Source organism: Labrus bergylta, chromosome 8 (genome assembly GCF_963930695.1).
Source record: "Labrus bergylta chromosome 8, fLabBer1.1, whole genome shotgun sequence".
NCBI lineage: Eukaryota > Metazoa > Chordata > Actinopteri > Labriformes > Labridae > Labrus > Labrus bergylta.
The window spans coordinates 25,567,670-25,588,497 of NC_089202.1; the positions used below are offsets into that span (position 1 = coordinate 25,567,670).

The 20,828-nt window shown below is 37.4% G+C and overlaps 2 protein-coding genes across 3 annotated transcripts in view; both read left to right on the top strand.

Annotated features, from left to right (window-relative positions):
• The first annotated feature begins 6,330 nt into the window (after nt 1-6,330).
• Nucleotides 6,331-10,602, top strand: osr2 (odd-skipped related transciption factor 2). Of its 2 annotated transcripts, none has more exons than XM_020638476.3 (4): nt 6,331-6,610; nt 8,480-9,140; nt 9,530-9,629; nt 9,954-10,602. In XM_020638476.3, the coding sequence occupies exons 2-4, from the start codon at nt 8,494-8,496 to the stop codon at nt 10,134-10,136; spliced, it is 930 nt and encodes a 309-aa protein (XP_020494132.1). In that variant the 5' UTR covers nt 6,331-6,610; nt 8,480-8,493; the 3' UTR covers nt 10,137-10,602. The 2 variants fall into 2 exon arrangements, with proteins under 2 accessions (XP_020494132.1, XP_020494133.1); XM_020638477.3 differs by having other exon boundaries at nt 6,334-6,610; nt 10,036-10,602.
• A 2,946-nt stretch (nt 10,603-13,548) lies between these two features.
• LOC109987406 (intermembrane lipid transfer protein VPS13B) overlaps nt 13,549-20,828 on the top strand; it is a 278,167-nt gene continuing 270,887 nt past the window's right edge. Inside the window, exons 1-3 of the mRNA XM_065957731.1 lie at nt 13,549-13,808; nt 15,506-15,664; nt 17,391-17,534. Of these exons, the coding sequence (XP_065813803.1) occupies nt 15,518-15,664; nt 17,391-17,534 (291 nt within the window). The 5' untranslated portion in view covers nt 13,549-13,808; nt 15,506-15,517. The remainder of the gene's footprint in view (nt 13,809-15,505; nt 15,665-17,390; nt 17,535-20,828) is intronic.

A 20,828-nucleotide genomic window follows, 5' to 3' on the forward strand; every position in this document is an offset into this window, starting at 1 on the left:
CATTAAACCCCCACAGATCTCAGACTAAGGAACTACCGTGGCCAAACTTAAAGGCACGTAATGAAAGATATAGTTCAATTCCTTTTGCAGAAATGATATCTTGAATGTTCACCCTTCACGAGTACAATTTGTCCCTTTGTGATAAATCGCCTAACCTATAAGAATGATTGTGTATTTCATGTCTGAAGAAGAGCCTGTTCTATCTGCAGAGGGAGCCAGCCCTCTTCCATGAACTCTGCTTTGTTGTTCTAGAGTACAAAAAAACATGCCCAGACCTCTGTGCAAAACCAAACCCAACTTCATAGTCAATACACACTAGTCTTGCTTGAGTATCTAAAGACTAGGACTGCAGTGTAACCTACATGTGCCAAACTTTGCTTTATGTTGCTATCAGGCTGGTAAATGCTGACAGCCCTCACTGACATATAGGCGCGTCCATTTGAACTTCAGTATGATGGTATTATTGCTTATTTCCCTGCTGCTGCTGTTTTTGTTAGACCGTAAAACCGATACAGTTTCTGAATCAGAATCAGAATCTAATTCAGAAAAATGATGGCAAAGTGGTGGGTCTGTGCAGATACAGTTTCTACTTAACACATCAGAGTAATGACTGGTTGTCATTATTATTGTCTTGTAGTTTATTTCTTTTAGACAACCCTTATTCCTTCAACTTCAAGACTTTATTTCTCTGTGTGGTCACTTTGCTGTAGTTCAACTGATTCTAGAGATAATTAGGCAACTTGCAAAGATATTATTTTTAAAAGCTTTACCAACAAAGCAAAATAGTAAACTTTTGAGGAAGCCTATTGTTAAAATGTTGTGACATTTGGACTGAGCAGGTTTCATACAAAATTATTAATTAGCTTTTATCCATGCTCTTTGGTGTGTTTGGAGTCCAATTTGATCAATTTTAAGATTAAAACTAGACCAGATCTCATCCAATATTTGTTAATTCACATCACACTGTATAAGACAATTCAACATATTTAAGACATGTGCAAGGCCATCGCCTCCAGCTGAAAAAAAAGTACAGATGCATAATGAGTAATATTAAGAAAGTTTCCACATGAAGAAATCTTTGAATTATAATTGAACTGAGCTTGTAAACTGAGTTGCTATTCAGTTAACAATCAGTAAACAGACAAACAGATGTTGTGAAATCTGTGAAGGGCAATAAGACATAAGGCAGTGGATCCAAACCTTTTTTCCTTGGTGCCTCACCTATTCCATAAATGCAGTTATTTCTTTAGACTGCGCATGCTCTGAAACGACAACACGGCTCGCACTTCAGATATGCTGTTATGTGTGCGTTTTCTTTTTCATGTTCTGTGTTTACACATGAATTTGTATCCAATTACCAACAGTATCAGCTGTGGCTATAATTCCCGGGGGGGGGGGGGGGCGGGGGGGACAATAAAGTATTGTATTATTGAATTTCTATTTAAATGTGAGAAATACTGAGCCCCCGTGCGATCCACACTGCTGTCAAAAATAAACATAATTTTTAATCAAATTAATTTCATTAAAACCTTTACCGTTGATCTCAACAGAATAGGCCTACACCAAAAGACCCTTTTATAATTATCTAGTAAGTGTGTTATCTTGATTTAAGTTCCTAAGTTCTTATCTGATATTGACAGAACTCAGAGTAGGCCAATGGTGTCGTGTAAAGGCACATTTTGAAAAACAGCACAGTCCTTGCAACAGCAGAGCAGCTGAATCCAAACAATCCCTGCCGGTCTGCAAAAAGGTCAAGCCTTTTACAGCGCAGCAGTGAAGAGCTTCGGCGCATTTACCAATTACAGAGAATACAATTTACATGAGGAGCAAAAGTAACAGTGTAAAAAATGCAGTCACCTCAGAGCAGAGAGAACATATCTGAGAGTGTTTGATATGACCCTCTCTGCCACATAAACACATACTGTACATAGACATTTGTGTCGGCCAGAGAGGAATTTCACTAATCCTCATTTCTGTCCCACTTCTGATGATTTTACTGAACAGGCACAGTGCATATAACATTTGATACAGCTCTTATTATAGAACAAGGCCTCTTTTCTCTTTTTTTTTACAGTGTTATCCTTTTATTAAAGTTTCAAGCACAAGACCATTACTTTATTGTTATAACAAAGTAAAGAAAATTGTGAGTTTAGAGTTAAATGAACCATTTCATTAATGACGTTTTCATTAACACTGACATAGAGTTGATATTTATAGATACTTATCAGTTAAACCAGCTGATGATTAAATATTTAGATATTAAATAATAAATAACAAAGGCATTTTTAGAAACACTCTGTGATCTAACACAGATCTCTTTGGTCCTTCTCATCAATGCTTCGTCACTCTGCATGAAATCACACCAGACAACAAGTAACTGGAGATGTCACTTCAATGGCAGGAAGCTATACAGAAGCGCCTGGCCAGCACAGACGGGGGAAACTATTTGCTGACAAATGGGATTTGGTGCTGAGCTTGAGCAGTATTAACTGGTGGGTTTTATTGGTTGAAGGAGCACGATATTATGGTGGTTTTCTTCTCTATGCCTCTTTGGCAAAGTGGATGACGTTTCGGAGAGCAAAGACATTTGGTCACGCAAAGGTGCAGAGCACTGTTAAACAGATGGCAGTAGACCAGTGAAGATAGTGGCAATGGACAGCAGATGGTGGAGCGATCATGCTGGAAATCATAGGAATTCAGAGTTTAAACCCAAACACTGCCAGTCCCCTGTTCCTATACTCAAACAAATACTTGATGAATCTATCTGCTAGCTTTTCCCCATGTATGTTACGAGTGGAATGCAGAATATTGTGAAGTTAAAGTAAAGAGAAGAGACTAGAATACAACAAAACAGCTATCTTTCGTTTGTTGTATCACAGAAACTGAATATAGGACATGTACTGTATTCCTGGAAAGTGACATGTTTATAAGGATTTTAATGTCCTACAGTATCATAAACATTTATCATTACCCTTCAACTGACAATAATGCACTCACCACTATATAATTCAACTTATAGTGATGCTTCATGTAATGTTACTGCAATAGTAATTTCAGGGTAAACCAACTGGGGGCAATCTTGTACAATACAATGAAAAGAACAAGCATGAGGCTATCACAGCAAAATGACAGCATTAAATACCCTGTGAAGGAAAGGTTCTTCTATATAGCCTAATCTTTATTCACTAAATCATGAGTCAATTTTTTAAATTATTTTCTATTGATTAGGATGATATGTAAATAATGCTTTGAATTAAACTCATTTATTGTCATTGTTAAACTGGTCTTGTTTTTATACTTACTTTTCAAGTGCATTTAAAAGACCCTGAAAACTTTTTATAGTTAACTTGTGAAGACTTGCCATGTGATTAATGAGAAAAGCGATAATCCTGAATCAAATGGTTAAATGACACATTCAAATACACCAAAAAAAAACAGCTGTTAACAGTTAAAAAAATGCAGATTTGTCCATATATGCAGAATAGATGTAACTATCTTCCTTTTAGCATTTCCTTATGATTATGTAAATGTATGTCGGTTCAAAACGCACTGCTCCTAATCTTTTTTTTTAATTGTTTCAATTTGTATAATTCATACGTAGAAAAAATGAATCACTATATAAGTCTGTTTCACTGTAAAAGACAAGAGAGGATTCACCCCCTTTTTAAGAAGTTCACAATTTCAAGTAAAAGGGTGTGATGTGGGGGAAAATATGACTATGAGGGTCTTCAAGTGAAAAACACCCATCCTGAGAGCTGCTGCTGGGACAGGAAGAAGAGAGTGTAGGTGGGGATGTGGGGGCTTTGAAACCACAGCAGGTAGGTATGACAGGTTAACCTCCCCCTGCTCCTACAGTATGGACCTGAACTTCCTGTCAGTAAACATGCATAAAGACTGCAAAACAGAGAGACAAGCGGACCCAGTCACATTCCAGGACAGGCCGCTCTCGGTTCTTTATCAAGGATTCTACTTGTGAGCATTACAAAGGTAAGGTACAGTATTCCAAGCCAACGTATTACCATGCGACATGATATGTAGGTCAAAATATGCATACTTTGATCATAATTTTATATCATGATAAAATATAATCAGAAGTGTAGGTGTGTAGACAAAGGTCTAAAGTCTAAGTTATTAATATATGACAGAAAAAAGTAAATGTAGGCCTATTTTTTAATTATCCTTTACTCAAACGTCATTTCTGATCTTCAGAAACAGACATCAGTAACAATTTATGGCTATTCAGATTTTATTCATGAAAGAGAAACCTGAAAGAGACTGGTGACAAACAAACTCCGTCTAAGCCTTTTGTATATACCAGACAGAACATGTCATATTTCACACCAAAAAAACATTTTCTTATCAGAGTGGACTGCACTCAAAGGATATAAAGGACATATTGTTATCATCTCTCATGTAACATATTGAGTTTTATGTGTATTTTAATGTGACAGAAAGTGATTGTTGTTTTGACAGAGAAGATAAAGGCCTAGGTGGTATGAAACCGAATGAAAACCACAAGCCTGCTGTTTGCACATAGCGTTCTGCAGCTCTATACAAAAAAAGAAATGAAAGAAAATTATGAGCTCTTAATGAAATCTAAATGAACTGTGAACTTGAGGGACTTGATTCTTTTTTTTTTTTTTTGATCATTCTCATTTAAGATGGGACTTACGGTCAGGAACGCCAAGTGACTGTTTTTATTATGAAATAGATTTCCATTTAAAATGCATGCTCTTTGTCTATTTTGTCTTTATCATTTAGTTTATATTATTATTAGTAGTATTTCACAATAGTAATTCCCATTGATTCCCATGGAGATACATCATTTTTTTTCAGCAATACTAACATAAAATATGAAGTTACTCTGTGTTATGTGGAGCCGCAAACATTTCATTAGAGGTGCCTGACTGTTGTTTTGTTAGATTCCCAATAGACGGCGCTGCAGACCTGCATTCGACCCACCGACTCAGCAGCGAAAGACAAGAACTGTCTGCAGCAACTAGAAACCTGTCAGTCCTGCTGCACTAGACCTTACAAAAACTGTGTCTGTGTTAATGTATTATAGAATAGACAATCAGACGACGGCTAAATAAACGTTATATTATCGACCATAAGAAAAAGTTTCATGTGTGAATTTTGACATTTCAACAGATCAGAGTCGTTTTTCATTCATTTAAAAGCAATTATGTGATTTTGTTTTTTTTAATTTTCTTCTGTTCAATTCTCAATCCAGCGATTTACAATTTGATTTAAGATTAAACAAATGAAACGTCTTCGTTTTATACATCAAGTGCAGTCTGCTTGTCACTCCACTTACAGTAGGCCACAAAGGTGCACTTTCACTTTGTGTTGGTGCTGTCAAGTTTTGTTTTTTTACATTGTATTTAAAGCTGCGCCCCCCCAAAGAAACTGCATTTAAATTGAAGATTTGTCGAATTAATCTAATTGAGTCACTTGTTATGGACGTTTTTGGAAAGATAAAAACAATAGCATTAGTAGAAACATAATAGTAAGAGTGGGGCTGAGTTATTCTGATTGAAGCTCATTTAAACGTAGCACTATAGGCCCTCAACACATTACTGCATGACTATATCATTACACACTATTTTTCTAATACAGTAATGTAACACTTGTTTTTGATTCGGCATATGGCTGACTTGTGCGGGAACGTGCCTGTTTGTAAAAAAAAAAAAAACACAGGTAGCATACAGTAGGTACATTATCCTGGCGTATTCATGAAGATGAAATAAATAGCCTGTACCAAGGCATGAGGCCTTCTTTTGTTTTTGTTGCAATATTCAACAAGTAAAGCCCATTGCCTGAATACCAGAAGTTGAGAAAGTGTTTACTTTGTATGTCTTCACCTTGCCGCTGATCTGAACATGTATTTTTTGACCTCTCACAAACCTATCATATTTCTATTAAACTCTTACCACAAAGTAATACAACAATTTAGTATGATGGCTCTTCCATCAGCCTTCAATTATCGCAAATGGGCTCTATGGTTTTAAAAAAAAAAAATCTTGTAAGTTGCTCAAGTATCCAAAATAACGTTTTCAAAAGGGTGGTATTGGAGGAAAAACGATCATGGTTACCTCCTGCGCTTCCAATCATGACTCCAAAAGAAGGTATCAGCCCTGGCTTTATTCTATATGAGAGGTGTCAGAGGAGAGCGGGTTGAGCTGAACACGCTCTTGGTCTGTAGCCGTAGTTGCTATCCAAACACAAATAAACAGAAGAGGAACATTGAAGTTAATGATACAGAAAGGGGGAGGCGTGTCGGAGGGCGGGCTGAGAGCTCCAGAGTCCCGGAGCCCTGAAAAGTGCAGGACCGGTGCGCATTACGCACACTTCCAGCCTTAGCTTCAGAAGGGACTCCCACGCTGCTGCTGTCTCCTCCGAACTTTTTCGCCTCCTTCCACAAACTTTTAACAACTTGTCACATCTCTGCAAAGTACCGAGGGCATCAGAGTTGACTGCATGGCTACATGAAAGTTTACTGGACGGTGGAACTTGAAAATCTTTGGTGGCGCTTTATTGGAGCTTGTCGCTTCTATAGTTACTGTGGATTATTGACATACTTCAGGACTTTTGGCAACTATTTTTGGGGGTAAGAATCTGTTTGACAGGACTTAAGTCAATCTTCTGCAGTAGAGAAACCGACCTCAGTCAACTCACTTGTAGAACTTTTTTTTTTTTTTTTAAATCAAAAGACAATATAGACTAACGTTCAATGTTTGACTTGTAAAAAAAAAAAAAGCAGGTTCAATAAAATAGTAAACTTTGCACGGGCAGTGCCGATTCAAAAAATATTTCCACAGGCGATGAATGCTCAGTTATGCTCGCAAGTTTGAGTTCATAGTTCACCCACGTTTTGACATCACATCTTTTCGGCCCACAGCGCGTCATATTGCTGAAACAAGCAGTGGCCTTTGCGTTTGTGATAGGCTGCATGTCACTGCTGATTGAAAACATGCCAGAAAAAATACATTGACAGGGACTCACACACGACAGGACACTACTTAAGCTGTTGTCAACGTGTAAATGAAGTCCAAAGGTTATTGAGTGGAACAGGCTAAACAAAGATTTACATGGGCAAATAACAAAATGCAAGGTGCACCTGTGCATTATTTCTAATATCCCCTATCCCGGCCGTTAAAGGGAGAGCAAAGTAGAAGGAGTTGAAATACTGCGAGACAAATGGACCGACCGAATCAACCTGCTCTCATGTCCGCAACACTTTCAGTCTGGAGGCTCTTTCCAATTATGAGTAATTCCAAAATCTCAGTGAGGTTTCAGGTTCAGAATGCTTTTGAATGTGACTGATTCTGGTGAAGCAAAAACTGCTCCAGGCATTACAATAGGCTAATACTATATCAAATACCAAGCCACCTCGTTTTCATTCTCTTTACAAATCTGAAGGTCAACTGGCCGTTTGCTTCCTTCTAGTCTCGATGTCACTGTCCGTGTTCTTGAACTAAATTGGACGTTTCTGTGTGGGGAAAACACAACTTGCAAACCCCACACACATGTAACCTGTCAATCTAATGCCATGCATTGTCAGCTCATCTTATTTGTCCTGCATTTGTGAGTGAGGTAGCTTCTGCTTTTTATTTTATTAATTTTTTTAGGTTTACACCTTTTCTTTTCTCTTGTGTTTTTAAAAGGCCAGAGGTTTTTTTTTTTTGATACAACGTTAACTTACCCAGAGGAAACCCAGGAAATAAAAACAAGAAACATTTAGAGCTAAATATTCGGTCTATTAAATTAACTAGCTCTGCACAACCATTAAATTAAAGGCACATTTATAGCAAAGATGAAAGAAACGCTCTGTTTAACAGCCAGCATGTGTGTGTTTACTCTGACCCACGTAGGCTACTTACTTTCAATACTAACATTTAAAACCTGCCCGCAAAGTGTAGAACACAATCAGTGCACGGCTTATAATGTGAAGCAACAACTTGATAAATCAACATATTACCTTGTATTAGTCGTTCTGGTCATAGGCTATCTTTATTTGTAATTTACAACTCAAATTGATGGCATAGGAATAGTTTTACATCTACTTAAATTAGTTACAGTGTTGATGAATAATTTAAAATTAGGCCATGTTAAGGCATCACCGTTTACAAATGATACTGTTCTAACTAACTTGTGTAATACCTTTTTCATTTCTCTCTTTTTTAAATGATCAGGGTTCTACTTATTATCAGTAAATCTCAACGGGAATATTGTTTTTTTCCTAGTCATCGCCATCGCTTGTCCAAGTTAGAATTAAAGTAACCAAATGAATATGCCCTAATGCATTTACGTTTAAATAAGGCTGTAGAACAGACGTTTTTTACTTTGACACTGCCACCAACAAGGCATCTTGAGGCATCTTAAGTGGTATTTACACACAAACTAAACATTCATGGTTATTTCCTTTGTTTTATTTGTATTTTTTTTTAACCAATGGTTGTCACTATGTCTTCTGCAGAGGTCTGAGTCGAGATGGGGAGCAAAGCTCTGCACGCCCCAATCCCACTGCACCCGGCCCTCCAGCTGACAAACTACTCCTTCCTGCAGGCCGTTAACACTTTCCCCGCTGACCAGCTGCAGGGACTGTACGGCCTAAGCGCTGTACAAACCATGCACATGAACCACTGGACTCTTGGTTACCCGCACATCCAAGGACTTAGGTCGACGATCACCGAGATGGCAGCCGCCCAGGGTCTGGTAGACCCCAGAATTCCCTTCCCAGCGTTACCATTCACAGCAGCAGCACAACTCTTCCACCCGAAACAACTTGGGCACGGCGTCCCCTCATTGCACAAGGACAGGCCGAGATTTGACTTCGCCAACCTGGCCCTCGCTGCCACCCAGGAGGACCCACCGAAAGCTGCGGACCTGTCGAAGTTGGCATCAGGACTAGGAGGAACCATCTCCGAGCTGAGCAAGCTGTCCCCGGATAGGAAACCCACCCGCGGCAGGCTCCCATCCAAGACCAAAAAGGAATTTATTTGCAAGTTCTGCGGCAGGCATTTTACCAAGTCCTACAACCTGCTTATCCACGAGAGGACCCACACAGACGAGAGGCCCTACACCTGTGATATTTGTCACAAGGCCTTCAGGAGGCAGGACCATCTCAGAGACCACAGGTAAAACAATTGTTTGTTTTGTTTTTTCAATGTTTTTTTTTTTTTTTTATTTGTATTTTGCCCGTTATTATAATTCAGCCCTGTGATGTGTGTGTGTGTGTGTGTGCGTGCGCGTAAATGCATGCGTGTGTGTGTGTGTGTGTGTGTGTGTGTGTGTGTGTGTGTCTGAATAAACTCTTTGGGACTTGCAATGTCTTTTCAAATTTTGCTTTAACTTCCCGGCAGATGTGTTTACAGATGTCTCGCCGTGACGTCACTAAAACGCGTTTACATTTTGACACTCATTACTTGCATTTACGAGATTTTTCGCCCCTATTGTTCCAAGCTACAGCAAAGTGTATTTATATGCACATATTTGAAGTGTTTTTTTTTTTCTTCCTGTTCTGCAGATACATCCATTCCAAGGAGAAACCTTTCAAATGTCAAGAATGTGGGAAAGGATTCTGTCAGTCTCGAACTCTAGCCGTCCATAAAACCTTACATATGCAGGTAAGCAGAAAATGATCCTATAGTCACCATGCTTTCATTCAGTCTAAACCAGTGATATATTAGGATCATAAAACACCTGACAAGCACTGTCTCCTGCATGCATGGGGGATATTAAAACGTCTCACAAAACCATTGAGTTTGGCCAACTGACTAATTAATTCAAGACTCTTAAAGAGAGATACACACACAGTGGGCTAATTTATTTTTGTGTTAATCAGTCTCATTTTCAACTGACCATATAGTGGAGTTAATTGACAGATATAAGTAATAGACGTTCGATATAATTAAAGGGAATAATCCTTTGCTTGCTTCAAATCTAAACAGGAGTCTCCCCACAAATGCCCCACATGCGGAAGAACCTTTAATCAAAGAAGTAACCTGAAAACTCACCTTCTCACCCATACAGACATCAAGCCCTACAGCTGTGGCCGCTGCGGAAAGGTGTTTCGGCGCAACTGTGACTTGCGACGGCACAGTTTGACGCACAGCCCACAACAGGACTTCTAGGCTGGACAGACTAACAAATAAACAATGGTCAAAACGCAGGAAGACAAGTCAGCACGCTTTTGTTCAAAGACAATCCACAAGCACCAGGACACGTTTACTGCGGCACAATCGAGAGTGGGATGTTTGCACCTCAAGTGGGAGAACAACGGAGCTTTGGCCATGTCCACCTTTCACACCACCCTTTAAATACAAAGACTATGTACATATGTGTTTTTTTTTTATTTTATTTCCTGACATGAAATGATAAAGTTGTCAAAGAACAATCATAAGTTTAAAGTGTGTCTAAATGTATTTCAAAAATAAATATTTCCATTATGTAAATCTGGTCTATCTATTCATGACTGCAGTGCTTGAGAGTCGAGACACAATGTTTACGCCGAAACATTTAGCTCTTTGTAAAGAAAACAAGCAGAATTATTTTGTTATAAAAAATTGAATACAGCCGAATAAAAAAAAAATATTTGGGCGTAATTGTTTTCCTTTTAGCATTTTGTAGCTGCCTCAGAATGATTGAGCTCCTTCATAATAATTGTCTATCTCTACTGAGAAGTGCTCCTCTGATATCCGTACTCACCTGCACAGTTGCAGTCATCAGCACCTATAAAAAGCAAAAGGCATGTTTTTAGTTCCACACTAACTCTGAAATGAAAGATTTTGGCCTACTTGAGCAGTAATTTGACATGATTAATTTACATCATAAAGGCCTAATCCACAGTGAATTAATGAAAGCAAGTTAAAGAGGAAACAGTGAGTGCCTTGGACGCCATTAGATTTGGATGTTAATAGGCATTACTGAGTTTAGATCTGACCCAGCTTAACTTTGTCAGCCACTATCGCTTTAACATTCACCATTACAGCTTGTTGCTGAGTCAGAACGAGCGGACCTATTCCTTTTTTTTTGTTGTTGTTATAAATGATTCGGAAAAGAATATTAGGATTCTCTCCCTCTGTCTCCGTCGTCACTCATGGCTTGCTGTGTTACTTGGCCTTCAGGCCTCGTGTTTTAGTGGCTCATCATCCTTTGCTGCTGAGGACTCACTAACAAACTGATTTTTGACCGACAATGCAAGTAATTGCAAGGGAAATAATAGCAGTTATATTTGTGGGATTGAAAGAAACTTTAAAGAAGAAGCAATAAAAACAGAAGAGGTTTTTTTTTAAAAGGCATACCTGCAGAAAGGACATCAAGTAAGGCCCCGTATACTTATTACACATACAGCCTTTTAAATATTGACTTAATCCAAAGGCAACGTCGTGCATCATCTGCAGCAACCTCATTTACAAAACCCAGTGAGTGTCTGAATATTATAGGGGGAAGAAATCAAGTTTTAACTTCAAAATGACACCTGCAAGCGGTGAATATATAAAAAGATGAGTGAAGGCAATGTTTGAAATAGTACAAAATATTCAATCAACCAACCAACATCAACAACTCAATATAATAATAATAATAATGATAATAACAATAATAAAAACAATAATAATAATATTATTAATAATGATAATAATCACATCTCCATCATCATAATATCAAAACGCGTTTCTTTGCCATTAACTGTTTGAAAAAGTTACTGCTTATAATGATTGTTATTCATTATTCGATTGGTAGACTTCTTTCCTCTAAACAAAATCTGTAGTTGAGGAATAATAATGGGTGAAGGCAATAGAATAATATTACACTTGATGGACAGATATGCATAAAAAATAATTTCTAACGATTTTTTTCAACAAGTTGGGGAGTCCGAGTCCTAGTATTACAAAATGAACTAAATTGAAACAAATATTGGTGTATGCGTGTTATTTAGTTATAATGGTTTTTAGTTGAGACCTTTTGGAAACCGGCGATTAGTTAGGAATAATTTAAAGCTCAAACGAATGGGTAAGCATGCCTTTAATGTAAATTCTGTCCTCGTTTATTTAATCATGCTCATAAGAAAAGCTTGTCAAAATAATAACAAAAAAAAAGATGAAGATGTTAAATTCATGGACATGTAGACAATAGTTTCTTCTCCATCACAATACAAGATCTTAATTAATCAAACTATTAATTGTCTGACTTACTCTCAGAGTTATATGGACGGGCGCAGAGCTAACACAAAACATGATATCAAGTTTTTATGTCATTACTTTAAAGCGTGGTTGATCTCACAGTAATGGGAGTTTAATTGTTGCACGCATGCGGTGCCAAGCAGAGACGGTGACAAAGTGAACTTTATAGCTGACCGGCCAGTGTGTGTCCTCAGGAAGCTTCACCAAGCTGACAGGGCTGAAGTTGCGCTGACTCCAGGCCACTTGCTCTGACCGTCACAACCTAAAACACACATTGGAATTGAAAAAAAAAAAAAACGTGAAATGTATTTAATATAGGCTAGAGTGGAATACTTCTGATGTTTTGTTATTCCGCTTATTTCTTATTTGTATGTCATAATTAGAAGGTCTAGGCTAAGATGACAAATATGGAGACGAATACACAGCAAAGCAGGTCGTCGGCTGTTGTTTGTTAATAAAATAGGCCCGATATTTATTTTCCTCTTCCGATTTAGCCTAATAGTCTATTTATCTGATAAGCGTGTTTTTTTTAAAGATTCAAGGTCACCAAAATTCCCGATAGGCCTACAATGAAAAAAAAAAAAAAAGATCAAAAGATCAGAAGCATTTTTTTTAACCACATTTTATTTTACAGAGGGGTTTAAATTTGAATTAATTTCTCATTTGTTACATTTAAATGTAATAAAATGTAAGAGAGCCTATTGGCATTAAGATTGACAACTCATTGAAAAATGATTTGTGAGATGTAAGATGATATGAGCAGTTAAATATTTCACTAAACCACAACAAAGAGCAGGCCTATGCTAAATACAAGAACAAAGAGTATGGTCTAGATCAAATGACTTTATTTTAGGATTTGGCGTAGGCCTAATTGATTGATTGATTGATTGATTGATTGATTGATTGACAAGCTCATAAATGTTTAGAAAACACAGAAAAAATGCAGAAATCCTTCTCCTTTACTTTTTCATGTATCTTGTCGGTGTCTTAGAAGACTGTTCTCGCTATTCATGAAATGAAGTCTGATGTTGAAATGAAATGTAACCTGTAGCTTTAAAACATTTTGAGAAAACGCTGCTGCACTGCCTCCTCCACCTGATGAGATATTTGATTTCACAGATCCTCAGCCTCGCATCAACGAAGAAGACTTCCCCGAGAGAAGAAGTGGCCTCTTCGATAAAGAACATGGACTAATTTGATTTTACAACATCAGCCACATGATTGTACGCGCTACTGTTTTATTATACCATCTGACCATAACTGACATGCAGCCACAGAAACCGAATGAGGAAGAGAAAACGCGAATCGACCAGTCACTCGATTATGTCGTCAGGGCTTTCTCTTTTTTTAATGACTGCCTAGTCTTATTTGACGTGTCAGTCAATCTCCTCATTCAGCCTTTTGACGCGGAGTTTCATGTCTTGCCCATTGGGTGAAACCGATTGGCAAATTTCCTACAGGGCCGAAAAGGCAACACCATGCATACGGAAGCCGCGTTGGTGTTTACCGATGACGTATGGGCTCCTACCGATGAGAGATATGGCTAACGTCAGTTAACGAGGAGAATATGTTATATTAGACGTCGAAGTCAAGGAATTGCTGCAGGATATAAGCGGGTGACAAGTAAGCATGCGCGTTTCTGTGTTTTAACAGTGGCCAAACGTTTGAGCCGACAAAAACGAAGTTAAAAGGACTTCTACTCGTGTTAGCTTAGCTTAGCTTCTATGCTCGTCTGTTGTGGTTTGTGTAGCTGACAGGATATCATACATAGACTCTCTGCAGAAACTTAAATGTGTTGCTTACTATGTAGGAAGATTACAAAAACACCAACCAGTATTTACTTGCATTGCTTTTGCTACACATTTGGATATATAGTCAATAGCTGCTGCTTGTGTTTCTCCTTAATGACACGTAACGAGGAGGCTCATTCAGGCTCTCTCTGGGTAATTATAAACCAGACACTTTATTTAAATAAATGTTATTAAAGTAGACCTACACCTGCAAACCTCACGAACAGAATTATATAGCCTGTTTTTAATGCAAGTTGGAAATCAGCTCTGCATGACAAGCTATAGTTACACCTGCAGACTCGGTTTCAGACTGACTGAATGACCCTTCAGTATAAAATAATGTGTTTATGTAGAAGCTCTCAGGAGGAGACATCTAAAAAATGCATCGCCAAAAAACAGTAAAAAATATTGCATAGCTAGATAAGCCCAACACTGTCTGTTGTGATATTTTATTTTATTTTATTTTATTTTATTTTTTTTATTTATATTTATATTTATATTTTTTATTTATTTGTTTTATTTTTTTATTTTTTTATTTGTTAGGGACAATGCATATTAATGAACAGCTGTAACAATGCCAGATTATAGCAGAAGTGCTAGTTTTCCATCTGATGTCGCTAGGCAGGTAACAGAGAAAGAGAAATTACAAATAAAATACAAATACAAAGGCACAAGTGACACAAGATAATAATAGAGGTTAAAGGTTAAAGGTGGTCACAGACTTGGTTTTCTTTTATCCACTGTTTGAGGTGTGTTTTGAAGGTTGCATGTGTTTGAGTCTCTTATTGTGAGTGGGAGAATATTCCAATATTGAGTGGATTCTGAACACCTGGCTATAATACATACTGTGAGATGTCCAAGTGATGTGCTCTCTACCAGCATTCCTAGAATACCTATTGACCAATCACATTACTTCATCAGAGCTAACTATAAAAACATGTAGTATGGAAAGTTACTAAACGTCTAAGTTACTAAACCTGTATCAAGGAGAAGTCTTTGGAAATGGGTGTTGAGCTATTTTTTATTTTATTTAGTCTTCATAGATCATGAATCTCAAACTACGCCCTTGAAAGTACAGTATTCTACACTTTTTTTTATTCTTATTTTTTAATATTCAGGTCTAATTACAGATTTGTCTCTCAACTGTTTATAGGTTCTTGTTTAAATTGCACATATATTTTTATCCCTGCACGGGTTATGTACATTTCTTGTATAAGTCTATTTTTAATTGCACAGTTTAAGTTTGATTCATCTAGGGGTATTCTTTAAATCTTTTTTCGGGTTAATATATATGTATGGGAGGGGGGGGCGTGGTGGTTTGTGGTTTAATTTGTAACAAATGTTTCATGTCATGTACGTCTTTGTAAGCTGCTACTGGATGCTTTGAATTTCCCTCGGGATCAATAAAGTATCTATCTATCTATTCTTTTGTTTTGTTGGAGCAAATAAACCAAACAGGTGGGGAGTGATGAAAAAATAAACAATGATGAATAACATAAAATGTTTGTCCAATTCTTGATGTGCATTTAGGACAGGGACAACATGTTGGAGTCCTATGTCACACCACTCCTGATGAGCTATGTGAACAAGTATATCAAGAATCTGAAGCCGTCTGATCTGCAGCTGTCTCTTTGGGGTGGAGATGTGGTGCTCAGCAAGTTGGACCTGAAATTGGATGTGCTTGAGCAGGTACTATATGTTGGATGTGTCCTGTGCTTTCATTAAGCTTTACGGCTGTGGCTCGGTTGGTGCTGTAGAGCCGGACGTCTCTCAACCGGAAGGTTGGGGGTTTGATTCCCAGCTCCTGCAACAACATGTCGCATTTTCTTTGGACAAAACACTTAACCCCAAATTGCTCCTGCTGGTTCGTTGGCGGCGTATGCATGTCTATGAATGGATCACCGGTAGTTTCTTCTGATGGTCACTTTACATAGCAACCAGTGCCATCAGTGTGTGAATGTGTAGGTGTGACATGCGGTGGAAAAGCACTTTGAGTAGTCAGAAGACTAGAAAAGCGCTTTACAAGCTCAAGTCTATTTAGATACAAGACCAATAATGATAGGGGAGTTATGTTTTGTCACTTTTAATGGCTTATAAAAGACTGTGTGGTAATATCATATTCAGTAATTGAGTAATTACATGCAGTAATGTTATACTGAAGTTTTAAGTCACTGCTAAGTGCTGCTGTTGGGAGAAATTTAATGTACTATCCATACACACTTCACTGGGGACACAGGTTCGATTACCAATTGTATATAGAGGTGTCCATATCGGTAGAAATTCTATCAACTGTAAAAAGAAATCATGGATTTATTTATTTTTTTACAACAAAATATCTTAGTTTTGTTTGCTCACAAACTTTTAAGGGAGTTTATTTTTAATGCATTTTTGCTCACCTTTTTTCATAAAAAAAGATCTTTAATGCAAAATGAAGCTACAGTTTTTAGTGGCAGACATCAAAGTAAATGTTTTAAATAAACAATTTTAAGATGTGCTTGTGTTTATGATGACATTCCTTTTACTAAATTTTCTTTTAAAACTCCAAATTTGAAAAGTCAGTCTCCCTGGTTTCCTGTTGTTGTGCCACTCGGTGGGGGGGAGGGGGGGGACACATTTGCAAAGCACATTTCCAAATCACTTAGCTTTGTCTTCATCTCTACTTATAAACTAGATTAATAACATGTTCAAATGTTTCTTTGGAAGGCAGGGGAGAAGCTAAACATTTGACACGGCAGGAACTTGTTGCAGCTTTTATATGTGATGCTGATTTTAACTTATGATGTAGGCTGGGTGGCCTGAAGTCATAAAGCATATCATAAATTATAAGTTTATCATGTTTTGTTATATTATTAATCTGGCTCTACAAAGTGCTGCTTTTTATGTATCGAGTGAAAAATGCAGTGTAGAAGAAGTTTCAGTAAAACACAAGTAAAGTAGAAGTTACTTAAAATGATACCACTGTAAGTTAAAGTTAATGCATTAGTGTCTTTCTACCACTGTTATCTAACACTGTAAAACATATTTTTTGACTGCTTACAAAGAAATGTGGTTGGCAAAATGTGGTTTCCTGCCATTTGCAGATAGACCAAAAAAGTTAACATTCGACCCTGGCATCAACCTCCACAGGAGGCTTGTAAAGCCTGCTTGAAGTGGTCAGGTAACTTAATTCAAGTATAATTCCTTGTACAAAAAGATGCAGAACAGTGATTCATCTGCCTCTGAGGAAATATGACTGGTTATGTCAAAAGGACTACCAATATTTAAGCTTAAGATGTTGCTTTTAATAATATCTAGTATGCAAATGTTGATTTAAAGATAACAATAATAATTGATTGGTAAAAGCTCCAAATGTTTTAACTAGTTCTAACTATAGTAACTAATTGTTGTTTTTTATCTTATGAATGCATATTTACAGGAGCTGAAGCTTCCTTTCACATTCCTGAGTGGTCATATCCATGAGCTGCGTATCCATGTACCCTGGACCAAGTTGGGCTCGGAGCCTGTTGTCATCACCATTAACACAATGGAGTGCATTCTCAAGCTGAAGGATGGAGCCCAGGTTTGTTTATGACCAACATGTTTTCCTTGATTCCACTGCAGGGCAAAATCTACATTTACATTTATACTGTTCTGTATTTGCATTAGTTCCCCTATGAATCATTTTTGACCTTTAGGAGTTTTATGTTTCTCCACTTGTGACATCCTTTACTTCAAGTTGGTTTGTCTAAAGTGTCAATCCTGACCACATACCCTGATTCAAAACTTTCCATCTGTAACTCGCTCTCATGCAAGCAACATGGTAAGAGTCTTGGTTGTATGAGTTGGTAGAGTTGGTTATGGACTATCTTATTTGAGCCTAAAGCTTGTTGTTTTTACATAGATAAGTGGCTTTGTCTTTCTAGTTGGTGCTTTATTATTTTAATTAGAAGTACATGAAATAAAAAGAGAAAGCAAAGAAAACCAAATCGCTGCCTGATTGACAGCTTCTTTTCAGAATGACAAGAAATATTCAGGTAACTCATAACTGGCAGGTGACTTCGCTGGGCCTCATTCACAAACTGTTCTTAAGAATGTTTTGTTCATAAATGCTACTTACAAACTTTTTAAAGAAGATTCTGGGATTCAGCAATGTTTTCTTATATGGGATTTGTTCTGAGGTAAGAACAGAATTTACGAACACTTAAGAGCAATCTAACGCACATTCGCGTGCTGACCGGCTCGGACAAAATTATTTTTTGGTAATTGAATTTAAATCTGCTGTGTTATAATATTATAGGGTTTACATAAGCCTACAATATTTATTTCATGATTAATAAACTATTTAATACATATTTTTATCATCATACAAATCCAGGCGGTCTTTTAAAATAAACAACATGCACGTGACACTTGAATTCACAAACATTAGTTATGTGTATTGTATCACATGCATCTTTTTTGTGTTCCTGTGTAACCACCACTCACACTGCTGAATATAACTGCTTGTTTGGTGCTGACCTCCTGCAGCAGTACCTCCACTTCAACTTGCAAACACAAGGAAATAAGAACACAGCTGCGAACAATTTAGTCATTTAAGAACACGCTGGTGAATCTAACAGAGAGTCTGAGAAATCTTCTTAAAGGCTTTATATGCATATATATTTTAATTACTGTCTACAGTGGGTGTAACGCTCGAGTCCCACTGTCTGTGATGCTTTCAGAGTTTTCCGAGTCCTATCTTCACTTTGTTTACATCGCCGGGACGGCCGGCTGACTCCTCCCCTCGTGTATAAAAGTTGTTTAATTGAGGGACTAGAGAAAAGAAGAATAACATACTGTACTCACTGCTTAACTGTGTTTCTAGATCACGCTCATTTCAGGTAAATTTACATGCAGTGTGAAGATACGAGCATAATAAAGATCGCTAGCATTAGCATGCTAACACAACAATGCACCGCGAGTTGTTTTAGTTTCATGCTGGTGCTCAAGGGCGACATCTGCTGGATGAAAAAAATCGCATATAAAGCCTTTAAAGACAACTTGAGAAAAATCTTATGAAGTTCTTGCGGAGATATTAGTGAATGAGTGAATTTTATTTTCGTCTATAAATAAGTTTGTTCCAAATATGTCAGTTCAAGCCTCTTCTTCTTAACCTGTGGAGTTGTTGATTTCATTATTAGTGTAAAGAGCAATGAAACATGGGAGGTTAAATCAGGTATTTCAACTTTTAAGTCAAATGAGCTTGGCAAATGTTCAATGAGAGAATTACATTATACACTTTTTTACCAAAACATTATTGTTTTTGTTTACAACAAAACGTTACAGGTCACTTTCAAGCAGCAACAGTGAGATTTTCAATTTCTAACTTATTTCGAGGAAATGTCACTTTACGCCCTGTCATGAACATGATTAGAGTTAACCCTAAATACATATTGATTTTATTGTATTTATGTTAACTCATACATATTTATTTTTGAAGTGTGGTATTTGAAAGCATTTTTTGGGCTTGGACTTTTTGCAGAAGAGCCTGGCCCTGCCTCTGCCACCCATGCAGTTTATAAATTGAAAGTGTAGCTCGTTGCTGGCCCTTTATGGGGAGATTGAAGTTTCAAGGCCATATGCCCCAGAAGAAAGAAATTTCAAAGGAAGTCAATTACAGCTAATTATATAGACTGCGGCAAAAAGATTTGTAACACATGAGCTTGAGTTGCTCAGAGCTGGCGGCATATACTACACAGACAGCTACTGCTCATGTGATCAAGTTTCGAGTTTGATGCAACTCAAAACTTGTTTATTTTTATGCTTCATACACAGCTGAAAGTACTACACCATGGCATTACTGGCTTAGTGCTTTTAGTCTAGAAACTTCTTTTTGTTTCAGATTGTAAAAATACTTTTCAGGGAATTTCAAATGAAAAAAATACAAATTATTCAATGGTGTTCACACACATGAGACATTATTTTGTGCGAAGACTGACTTACAGCTGAAGTCCTGCATGTGGAATTTAAATAAGCAGTTACACTGTCTCCTGTCTGAGTGGCTCACAGAAGGATGATTACTGTGTGTTGTTATCCAAGCAATGCTTTAGAATTGTGTCATTTAGTAATTTGTATTTCTTTATGTAACTTTTGTTACACTTTTACAGAACAACTGCAGTGATCGCCAGCTCTGGCATTTTCCCGCTTTGCTCAGCCATTAGAGAATTCCCATTCTTTAAAGTGTCTGCTGTCCATATACAGTACATGTACATGTCAGGTCCTAAAACAGTTTTAGAGAGATTCTAGAAGGGATGTTGGGAGTTTGGTGAAGGGGTGTTAAAACACCGTCTTCAGTAGTTCTCCCTTAAGCATTTAACTGATTTGGGTAGTGGCCAACAGGATTTTAAACCAGCTGAAATAATAATCTGTACAGGGAAACTTTTACATGTTAAATGTAGGAGGTTACCTCTGTTTCTTTTGTCTAGTTGAGGCAGGAACTTTGCGGTGGGCTGTGTGCGGCCAAAGTGAGGAAATGATAAATGATATCATTAATACAGTTTGTTTTTCAAAATGACTGTTAAAGCCTGAGTGCTGGCCTCTTGCACATCCGTACGCCCTTTGAAGTTCATTAAGGGTTGAGTAATTTGACCAGAATTAATGGAACTACTTAGTGTTCGCTTCTTCCCTTGAGAGGAACTGGGCAATATTAGGAATATTCAGATTGTAGAACAGAACCCATCTGCAAAAAACAGCTGACAATTATAGTTTCCAGCTAATTTAGAAATGTGGGCATTTAGCAGCAGTTAGAGATTACAGCTTGTGCTGACAGTGTAATTGCTGAAAATAAGCTGTAATGAGGGTGTGAGTGCTGAAGTACTGTTGTAGGAAAAATGTT